At 37.4% G+C, this 11667-nt stretch overlaps 1 protein-coding gene across 1 annotated transcript; it reads left to right on the plus strand.

Moving 5' to 3' along the window:
* Positions 1 to 7526: 7526 nt before the first annotated feature.
* LOC103457757 (alpha-1,6-mannosyl-glycoprotein 2-beta-N-acetylglucosaminyltransferase) lies at positions 7527 to 10771 on the plus strand. The gene is made up of 2 exons (XM_008398132.3): positions 7527 to 7687; positions 7790 to 10771. Exon 2 carries the CDS (start codon positions 8043 to 8045, stop codon positions 9288 to 9290), a length of 1248 nt encoding a protein of 415 aa, XP_008396354.1. The 5' UTR covers positions 7527 to 7687; positions 7790 to 8042; the 3' UTR covers positions 9291 to 10771.
* Positions 10772 to 11667: the final 896 nt, after the last annotated feature.

Genomic DNA, 11667 nt, shown 5'->3' on the forward strand with positions numbered 1-11667 from the left:
CAAATAATAGCAGCACAGCGAGGAGCTTGATTTTTTCACAGATTACCTGTCACATATTATATGACATGGTGACAATTTTTAAAAATATGTTTTAAAAAACACATTTTTTAAAATTAAGACTAGCTGCTTGGAATGAGCTGAGAATATAGTTGCTGCTCTGCATGGAAAAGAGCCAGATGGATTGATTGAAAAATAAGAGCTAGTTTTTAATGTGTTTTTTAAATGAATAGTAAAAACCAGATAGAAAAAATAAAATTCCAAGTGGATTTAATGACACTCTGATTCATGTTCATGGACACAGACCAACGTCTTCCACAAATATTCAAGCCCATAAACATCCATGCCCAAAAATCTCAAAATGTAATAAAGGTGAAATAAATCTATGACTGACAGTTAAAATGTTTTCCAGAAGATTTCTCAACCTGATGTGCATTTACAGCTAACTGGCCATAAGAGAATTTTGAAGGACTTCCTGCAAGAGCCTCCAAGGGATTTAAATGATTCACTGGAGGTCAGCAGCAGTAACGTATGGGCTGCACGGCCTGGGAACCACAGACATGGAAATAACAGATACAATTTATGCTTCTGTTCCTCACTGCAGTTGTAAAATTAGTTCAAGTAGCTCATTCTCTTAGCATAACAAAAAATCCAATAGAATAACTTAAACTATTATAATTTATAGCATATATATTTGCAACCCAGGGCCGTGCAGAGACCACTAAACGGGCAGGTGCTCAAAAACAAAAAGGGCACATCTAACCGCATTCTAGGACAGAATATTAACAAAGCCACACAGCTTTCAGAGTTTAATAAACAATGATAAATAACAAAATTGTGAGATATACAATCAAAACTAAGGAGAATCTCTACATAGAGCATACAACTATGCTTATGTAAGATATTTTATTAGTAATTTCTTTCTGCAGGTCTATTTTGTTATAAGAAAGTATTGCCGTATTCAAATTTAGCAGGACATGTAAATCAGAGCTTCTGTCTTTACAGAATTACACTATTAAAAATATAGACAAGGGCACAAGGCAACCTTTTAGTGACTGTAATCTATAAAAAAAGAGCTGCCTGTTTGTTGCAGTGGAGATGAAGATGGTCCATTCAGGAAAGCAGAGCTGCATCAAACTTTAACGTGGAACTGCAGAAAAACGAAGAAAAAAAAAAAAAAACAAAAGCAAAAATTGAATTGTTAATACATGTCACCATGAGAAAAGCCTACTGAGTTTTGCTTAAAAACTTTTTTCTCACATGACGTCGTGGGCAGGGCCCAAAATCGCAACAAAATATTTCTGATGTGTGCAAATGAAAGTTTGTTTGGCAAATAACTTTTTAAGTTCATGAGACAAAAATTTGTTATTTAATTTAGAAAAAAGTTATTTAAACAAAACATTTTGTTTTTAAAAAAGAAATCATTACAATTCCAAAAGTTTTGATTACAATTTTATTTTACTAAACTGAGGTAAAAAAAAAAGAGTTCATTGAATAATTGGGAAAAAATAAAATTAACTGCATACTCTGCGAACCAGACCCTAAACTTACTTAAAGTCTGGAATGAGTTTTTCCCCCTTCATTAATGACACACTTTTATTACATACATTATATGGTAATTCAGGGTGAGTTATTTATCTAGCTTTGCTAGCAAAGTCGTTTGCTAGCAGCTAGCTAATAGCACAACAACAGCCTAATGTCTGTATGATAAAAATACTGAATCGATAGATAAGAACAGTTTCTCCTCACCTGGCTGTCTCTTCCCACTCAGTAGTTCTTCAGAGAAAGGCAGACGCAGAGACCTGTCAGTGTCTGTTGTATTTCATTACCTCTCTGCTTAAACCGCTACTCCATGATGAAGCAGAAGCAATACTTTCAACGTTTTCCGTTATCTGACAAGTAGCAAGTTTACTCCACTTTATTCACCAAAAACGTTATTTTTAATCCACCAAAAACTGTTCTGTAATCTGGAACGTTCGCTACATTCAGCTCCGCAGTTATCCGCCTTATCTCACTGCACGAGAGGCAATTGTGTCATGCGTCACACATGACTCAGGTAACAAGGTAACAAGGCGACCGGCTTATTATGTTGTACAAAAAAAAAACCCAACAAAAAACAAATAATTTTAGTACATGTTATTATGTGTCAGAAGAGGGCTTAGAAAATAATAATACCAAAAGAAAAAAAAAGAAAAAAAGAATTTGACCAAAAGGGCACATGGGGGCAAGGAGCAAAAGCACATGCACAGGGGGGCACCCCCAGCGCCCCCCTGTGCATGTGCCTGTTGCAACTCGTATTATTAGAAGGCCTGGCAAAGATGTGTGAAAAGTCTTAAAGTAAATTCATCTCTTGTTGCCGTAGCATAAGTATTATGCTAAATATTTCAGAGAAATATAACATTGAAAAAAGAAGAAATAACTCCCAAGTCTCCCCAATGTGACAAAATGAGTGTTTTAACAGAATTGCCAGTAGCACACTTCCTTTAAATTAAAAATAACAGATTTTTTTTTCATATGATTCTTTTGTTGTTGTTTTTTTAAAGCTGATCAGCACAGCTTTATGGACTCTTTGTGATACTTGGACATCTCACATCTATCAGAAAACTAAAAATTCAACAACATTGGTCCTCTACAAAGATAATAATAATAAAATGTGATCAAATCAACAGAGTGGAAGTGAAAAATGAACCCTGCAAATTTATAAAGCATTCAAATGTTCTCATGCTACAATCGGAGGCTATTATTGTTCTGATAGGGGGTCATTTTCTAACCCACATGCAGGAAGCCTCTCAGGGAAAGATAACAGTGTTGAATAGTTTCTTGAAGAGTCGTTTTTTTTTTCTTCACAATAAGGTGAATCTTTGCTCTGGAAAACAGAATAGAATGCTTAAAAAATAAACTTTAGTTCCGGTTAGTTTTGGCTTGACTTTCTAACCAGTATGTTTGACAATTAGTCTTAAGTACATACTCTGTAAAATGGATTAGAAGATTGTAAACAGGTGTGACTACAACACTCAGCCCAGGCCACGCCCCCAGATAATAGATCTGCACCTGAGGTAACATCTACAGGAGCCACCATGGCAACCGCATTTTACTTAGTGTTTTGCAGCATGTACTGTCTTGTACAATAGTAACAGTACATATTCCATAGGGAATTGGGCTGTGCCTGGTATCTTTTGGGTATTCTGATGCAGATTTTGGGAAATTTCTCAAAAGCATAATTGAAATTGAAATTTATTTTGGTCAAATGTGCCTTAGAATAAAAGGTGAAACTTTGCTCATCTTTCCTATATTGGAGATATAGTGCAGCCATTTTACTCCTGTCATAAAATCTAGAAATGGACAAGAATTTCTGGTCTGTGTTTTAGTAAACCCAGATGTATGTAGACTGAGTTTGAAGAAGTTCAAACAACTCTCACTGGTCTGGTGTTTATCAAACATCAACATGTTGGGTAATCATAACTGACCCAAAACAGTAAAAGGTTTTGTCAGATTTTTATTTAAAATGTTGAGGGAAAAAAAAGAAAAGTAAAACATTTAGATTAAAATGTCTGTTTTAGTGTGGTGTGCGTGTGTTACTAAATGGCTTCAGAAGTAGAGAAACTAACAAAATATAACATAAAATGTGTTTTTCCTGTTGTTTCTCCCTCCAGCTGGTCTGGGCAGCTTAACACCAGGAACTCCTCCGATCATTTAAAGCAAAGAGAAATCCAAACATAGGTCCAAAACGAGTTGATGGTTCCGAATTTAATACTGCAAGTGTCAACAGTTTTACTAAATCTGGACACTTTCCAGGCTGCAGTCAGCAGACTGCCGTGTTTGTTATTGCAGAAATCACTCCACTTCTTTATTTATGTTATCCAACGCACTTCCACTCAACTTCCAACTGACGAGATCAAACTTCCTGACACTATTTGTGTGTTTAAACTCACCATCCTGTGTACAGCAGAGCAAATCTTTCACAAACACTCAGTTCCTATACTTGAACTAAATTTGGAAACAATTTCCAGCCAGAGAATTATGCAACTCTCAAAGATATATTTTCAGCGACACTTTGTCCAAAATGCATCCTTTCACTTCTTTCTCTTGTACAGATGATCTCTAACCAGACATCCAGACCACCTGATTTTATTACCAAATGAACACAGTAAATATGAAAATCTAATTCACATGAAAGAAAAGAAGATAAAAAAACTAGTAACAGGCCCCTTCTATGGGACCCTTCATTAACCATGAGGTACAGGATAGAGATATTTGCATTTGCTGCAGCTGCCATTAACAAATAAAATGCAAATGTTCATAAGTAACAATGAAAAGCTAATGTCATAATCTGAATTAGTTCTACATATTTAACATACAACAGCGCAGTGAATGGGGAAAACACATAAAATGTGTTTTAGGCACCTATGTTGTTAATAACTCTTGACTTTTACAGCATCGCTGCATGTAAACCTCTGAAATGTGATAAAGCTGTCATATAAAAGAACACACTCATGCCTGCTGGTGCAAGTGAAAGATGAGCAGATGTAAGGGATGACATTTCTAAAAAGCCTTCCCACCTTTTGCCATGAATGAATCAATAAAAGCACCAAACACTCAATGCTGACAGTCTGACACAACGTTTGGCTCCATGGATGGTAGCTTAGTAGTTCTCCAGAAACTCCAGATCATTCAGACAATTTTCATAATAACTGATTAGCTAGCAAACTAGCTCTTTTTTATGTTTAGCTTAGTACAGTGTCTGGGTTTTTAGCAATTGAGAAATTATGACTTCCTGGAGGTGTGGACTCTGTTGTGGTTTTAAACAGAGTCCACGCCTTGGATCTGATTTTACCCAATCACTAATGTTTGGCTTTAATGCACCACCTTGGTTGCAAAGGAAGCTGCACTATGAAGCTATGTGGAAATTGCCTGTGCTGTAAACAACCACTCGCCAGTGTCAAGAGAAAAGTGCTGAGCCGAACAAGATGGCTGCAGGATAATAGCTGCAGGATACAGCATCTCCGCCAGCAATAAATTGTATTAAACAAGACCAGAACAGACTTAATGGCTTTGTTCACTTTGCTAAAATCACAACAACAGGTAGACTACAGTTCTAAAACTGTGTAGAAAATTGATGTCATCGTTCCTTCTTTTCACTGATTGGTCCCGTTGAAATTCATCTTGAGAAATTGAGTTCAGTGGGAGAAATCTCAGGTGAAACAGTGAAGGGAGATGAGAATCAAGTAGAATTATTTAGGAAGCTGATGACCAGACTACTGAGTACTACCAAAACTTAAGTTTTCTCACTTCATCTTATCAGCAAATTTGTTAATTTAGGTTACAAAAACAGATCAGACATGGTGTTTCTCAAGGCTACAGTACATATGCAGTGGGAAAGATAAGTATTTGATATGCTGCTGATTAAAAAAACAAACTAATTTTATTTTTTAAGTTTCTCCACTTCCAAAGAATTAAGAGAGTTGTAATTGTTTTTAACTACACCTTAACAGTGAGAGACAGAATCTAAGAATAAAACAGAATATCACATGGTGCGATTTTTTTTAGCGTTTTATTGCATGAAATAAGTATTTGATAACCTGAAACCTGAAACTTCATATTTAGTTCAGATATCTTTACAGATATTTCTATTGGTTTCAGGTCTGGACCGGCTGGGCTACCCCAAGACCTGGAAATGCTTTTTACGGAGCCACTCCTTAGTTACACTACCTGTGTGCTTCGGGTCATTGTCTTGCTGGACAATCTAACCAAAACCCATCTTCAGTGCTCCCTCTGAGGGAAGTAGGTTGTTGCCCAAAATCTGAGGAGGTGTTAAAATATATTGTTGGTCAAAAGCGCAGGACAGTTTTAGACCTAAATACTTGAGACTTAGACTAACTGATGAGGTGTGACCTATCTGGACCCCTCAAGGCCGGAGAAACCTGTCTACTCCATGTTTAGAGTGCCGGAAGGGAACAAAGGAAGGCAGCATCAGGTTTCTGTGCTCCTGAGTTCTGGGTCAAACTCCCTGAAAACATGAGATGTATAGGAACTGTTTTTTTTTTGTTTTTGTTTAATATTATTGTTCACAGCAATTATTTATTTTAAATTCACATTCTATGGTTTTCTTTCTATGTAATGCCCACATTATTTTGTCATTGTTGTAATGTTTTATTTCACTTACGGTGCTATTTGTTGTTTTATTGTCCTTTATTCTGTAAAACTTTGAATTGCTAAGTACAAATGACAGAAGCTTGTTGCCCTACTGTCAAGTTACCTTTTTCTCTGAAGTATAAAAAATAAACGGCATCAAAATAAAACTTTGTTAGACCAATCCCAGTGTTTGAGTAAATGTACTTCCCCTAGACTGAAAAAGGTTGGTCTTGAAGCCTTTTCCCACAAGAGATAATGCAAATATGTGGTGTTATGTGATAATATATTGCAGGACATATTTGCATTTTCTTATCCAAACAGAACAGTCCCGTGCCAGGTTCTTGATAATATCATTTTTAATAAGATTTTAAATTGTTTTTTCTTTATGCACCAGTGCATATCTTAACTCTCCATGCGACAGGATCTTGTTGCAGCATAATACTGACCCAGTTTTTGACACAAGTCCCAGCCTCTCTGGTTCCATCTTCTGTTGTCTCCTCCTGACAGGGATATCAGGTTTTTCAGCCTAATGGTTTCAGGCATAGCCACGACCATGTTTTTGTTATTTGCTAAACCAGCAAGACATGTACACATAAAGCCAGGGCCAAAGGATTTGGATGTTCTTTTTCTTTCTAAATGACATAAAAACAGAGAGCTGTCTAACTTTATTACTTGACGGGAATCCATTACTTTACACTGACGTTCTAATGATGAATACACCAAGGGGTCCTACAGACTTTACGTGAAAAAAAAAAAAACATTTCCAGACTCTGATCTCCAAAGTTTGCTGGCAGATGTATCAGTCCAGAATATGGAACTTGACAATTTCGGAGACATGAAGAACGACAATAGGAGAAAGAGACAAGAAAGAAAACGGGAAACATTGAGAAGGGAACATTAGGGAAGATTGCGGGAAGAAGATAAAAATGACACAACGAAGGGCAGCAGCAGTATTGATAACAGGAAGGATAGAAGAATTGGAACATGGTGGAGGCAAGGGAGAAATGAAAAGATGTAACGGAGAAAAACAAAGAAATTAAAAGACAAATGAAAGGAGGGACACATGGAAGGGCAGAAGAAGCAAAAGGAAGGATAAAGACAAAGAATTAAGACAGGACACAAAGAATGAATGAAAGACATAAGAAAGAAAGTATAGAACAAGTGTCAAGAAAGTGGGAAAGGATTAAACACAAAGTGGAGATAAAGACATGTTTTAGGAAATAGGATAAAGAATAAACTACCATGTTGTAGATTTTTCCATGTATGTAGACCTGGGGTAAAAAATCAGTTCCATAGTTTTTCTAGTTTACACGTAGGAACCCTTTATACGAACAATAAAGTGTTATGAAGGTAAGAGTTTTCAAAAGTATCCTGCTGGTTACGGATTACATTTCCTTCTCATGTTACATGACCGAGGGCAGGACAATGATTCGCTGAGGAGCAGCTCGCGCTCTCTCCTCGTTGGCTGGATTGTACACGTCAGCAGTCAATAACTTGTATCACCGTTCTGTCATTCTCTTCCTGGTATTAACGTGTTGTCACTTCACTCTTAACTCGGGTAAGTGTGTCCGCTTCTTTTTTGGAAACTCACAACAAACAGAAGACTTGTGTGAAGTTTGTTTGTTTTTTTTTCTTTCTGAAATTTTATTTCGCTCCATAGGTTCTTTCTGGGAGCGACTGCTTGGGGAAATGACTCGGTTTTCCAGTGGAAAGACCGCTGTGTTGGAGAAAAAGGTTGCGCTCGGATTTTAAGAGAAAACGTCACGCGGCGTTTTGGGGCTTCCTTTGAAGAGCCGCACCAGGAAACGGAGGGTCGCGGCGCGGCGGGGACTTTTAACGATGCAGACTCGTGCGAGGAGGTGAATAAAAGCCATATCTGCTGAAGTCCAAAGTTTGCTTTCAGGAAAGAAAATATGAGGTTTCGGCTGCTCAGACGGAATCTGCTCCTGCTGCTCGGAGTTGTCTTTGTACTTGTGACTCTCTTGTTTTCAACACGTGTGTTACTTTCTGAAGAGGACACGACACCATACAGCAGCAGTAATGAAAATCGGGGAAAGAATTCTTGCGAGATATTTAACTTCGGCTCTGTGTCAGAATTGACTCGGTCCGTTTACAGTGCCAATTACAAGCAGTGTGTCCATAATGCAGATAGGTTTCCCGGGGAGCCCCAGCTGGTGCTGGTTGTGCAGGTTCACAACAGGCCCGAATACCTCCAGCTCCTCATCAGGTCACTGGAAAGAGCTGCTGAGGTGCACAGTTTTCTCCTCATCTTCAGCCACGACTATTTTTCACAGGAAATCAACACAATTGTGCAAGGGATAACTTTCTGCAAGGTACTGCAGATTTATTTCCCCTTCAGTACCCAGCTGTATCCCAAAGAGTTTCCTGGGCAGGACCCACGAGACTGTCCCCGAGACGTGTCCAAGGACATGGCTCGGAAAACAGGATGCCTCAATGCGGACCACCCTGACTCATACGGACACTACAGGGAGGCCTTCATCACTCAAACCAAACACCACTGGTGGTGGAAGCTGCACTTTGTTTGGGAGCGAGTTCAGGTGATGCAGGGCTACAGCGGCTATGCTGTCTTCCTCGAGGAAGACAACTACATCTTACCAGACTTTTTCCACTTTTATAAATTAATGATTGAGTTTAGGAAGACAAGTTGCCTAGACTGCGACATGCTGGCTTTGGGCAACCACAACGGTGTGATAGATTTCACCAGCATGTCTGATAAGGTGTTGACCTCGGGATGGATGTCGGCTAAGCACAACATAGGCATGGGCATCTCTAGGGAGGTTTACTACAAGCTGATGGGCTGCAGCAATGACTTTTGCACCTACGATGATTACAACTGGGACTGGACTCTGCAGTATCTGTCTGGAACCTGCATATCAAAGCCCCTTAAGGTGCTGGTTACGGAGGGTTCCAGGGTTCTACACACCGGAGACTGCGGTCTCCACCAGAAGGACAACTGCAGACCAGAACAGGCCTGGCAAAAGGTAGAGGAGAGCCTTCAGAAGGCCAAGGAAGGTCTCTTTCCTTCACGCCTTGTCCTCAGTAGGGAGGAGCCAGTGGAGCACAAGGCGCACATGAAGAACGGAGGCTGGGGAGATGTCCGAGACCATGTTCTATGCAACAATTATTCCAAACGTCTATGAGCTCCGCCTTTTCATCGATAGTCTACAAATGTGCCATCTTGAAGAACCTTCCATGTGTGTCTCGGGATGTAATGGATTTTGGGTTCTTTCTCTCTCAACCACCAAAGTCATCACCTAATGACTATGGGACAAAGTGCAAATTTGCATGCTGATCATATCTGAACTTTAAGTTTTAATTTCACCAAAGTTCCACAAGTGCCAAAGTCTTTACATTGTGACTGCAAGCTCAGCCTTTTGAATTTCTGTCTGCCTCACAAGCCAAAAGCATCCGGAGATGTGATTCAATGTTGGATTAAACGATATCAAGAGGGTACATTTTATACCAATTTAACTTCCTCTCAAGTGAAACCCCTTCGTATTCTGTTTATTTGTATGTTTCTAGAAACGCATTTGAGGAACAATTTCTGCGTCTGTATAGCTGTTTAGGGGAAGTTGTTTATAGATGTTTCCATATGTTTATGATGGTACGATTGTAAATGAGATAACATAGAGGCAAATGTACAGACTTGGTTTCAAAATGTTCATCTACCTTCATCAAATTTGATGAATTTTGGGGTTTGTTCATGTGTTGTTGTAGTTCCTTATTTTGTTCACGTGAACTGTTTCTGTACTGGACATTTGGGGCATTTTTGTCCTTTTCCTATTGTATTGATCTCCAGTTAGAGAACCAGAAAGTACTTTTTTTTCTTATGGTTTTATTTACTTTTTGATAGGCCAAAGAGTGACCTTTTGGAACCAGGATTTTGGTTCTGCAAACATCAGGATCACCTGCAATGCTGCTTTTCAATATTTGCACCTTCTATGTTCACAGATTGATTTTCTTTTTAAATGAGAACAGAATGAACTAAATGAGAATTTTATTTAAGACAAAAAATAATTTCCTTCTGTTTCATTATTTTTTTATGTAATTTTGTTTTTGCCTTCAATCTGACCAAAAGTGCCTTGTTCGGAGATTTCTTCTTAAAATGCACTGACTATAAAAACTAAAAAAACTAAGTACTTAAACCATATTTACAATTTTGGGAAATCTTTTTTCTTTCTTTTGGGATATTGTTTTGGTTCTGGTGGTTTTATTCATTCAAATCTAAATGGTGATTTATGGTTAAAGCGATTTGATTGGGGCTTATTTCCTAACCCTGGTTGTGTGCACCTGATTTGTATTAAATGTGATTGTGAAATGAATTTCTGCTTGTGTTTTTGCTAACAAGAACATCTCAATGTCAACATTGACGTTGGGAGAGACGATGACAATCCAGTGCACAAATGATAATTTCCATTAATTTTGCGTGTGAACTAATTAATGACAACTTTTTTGGGCACGAATCAATGTTTTTTTTTTGGTCACTTTTTTTCCTCTATTGATTTGTTTTGATCATCACTTGAAGTAGCTGGACATAATTTGTTAGATGGGAAAATACTTGTGAAAAACATGAACTTTCATAATTTCTTTAAAAAATGCTAATAAAAATTTTGTAAAGTGACATTGCATGGTATTTTTCTTTTAAAGCACCTCAACAATAAAAAAAAAATCTGGGTTCAACTTGCGGTCCGTTTTCATGAAATTTTAGAAATACGTTAAGATTTTTAAAAACGTTTTAATGGCTAAAACATATTTACAGATAGTATTCCACTATTTGAACTGGGTAAAGATAAAACTGCCACTTGTGGATTTTTGGGTAGAACATATTTATGGACAAAGCTGTTTATATTTTAAATACAAACTGTTTACATGATTTGTACAGTTATGGCTTAATTATTCTGAATATATAGTTTTTTTTCAGCAACTGGCCTTTTTGGCATTGTATACTACAGCTGGCGATTAATTTCAATAATCGATTCATCATGATTATTCCGATTAATTGTTTCAGTGTAGTGTCGCTTTTTTTGTGGCAACCTGAGAAATCAAGAAAAGGGAGGATCATGGTACAAAAATGAATGGGGGGAAAAAGAATCCAATTAAGTTACATTAGTGAGTTGAATTGTGCTGAGAGAAAAAATGCTTTGTTGAAACAAGATAGAAACAGGACAACTCAATTTTGTGAATACACTCAAATTATAGCAATGGCTATTTGTAGTATATGATAAAGAGACTAATCAAAATATACAAAACTAGTAATTACGTTGAAATCAATAACCATACAAACTATGGCTGCAAATGTGCCTAGTTGGTTAAAAGGTGACTTTCTAAAATATAAAACAAGGATCACACAGGTCAGGAAGAGTTGTTATCTGTTTGGCCTCAGTTTATAGATTTACAGTTTACAATCATTCATGAACACAATTTTTGCTTAATGTTATATTATAATGACAAATTTTAGAAGCACAATATCTGCAATTACATTTATTGCATAAGGTATGTTTAATGTGCTAGAAAAGG

The sequence above is a fragment of the Poecilia reticulata genome, chromosome 21 (genome assembly GCF_904066995.2).
Source record: "Poecilia reticulata chromosome 21, P_reticulata-male-v2, whole genome shotgun sequence".
NCBI classification, from domain to species: Eukaryota; Metazoa; Chordata; class Actinopteri; order Cyprinodontiformes; family Poeciliidae; genus Poecilia; species Poecilia reticulata.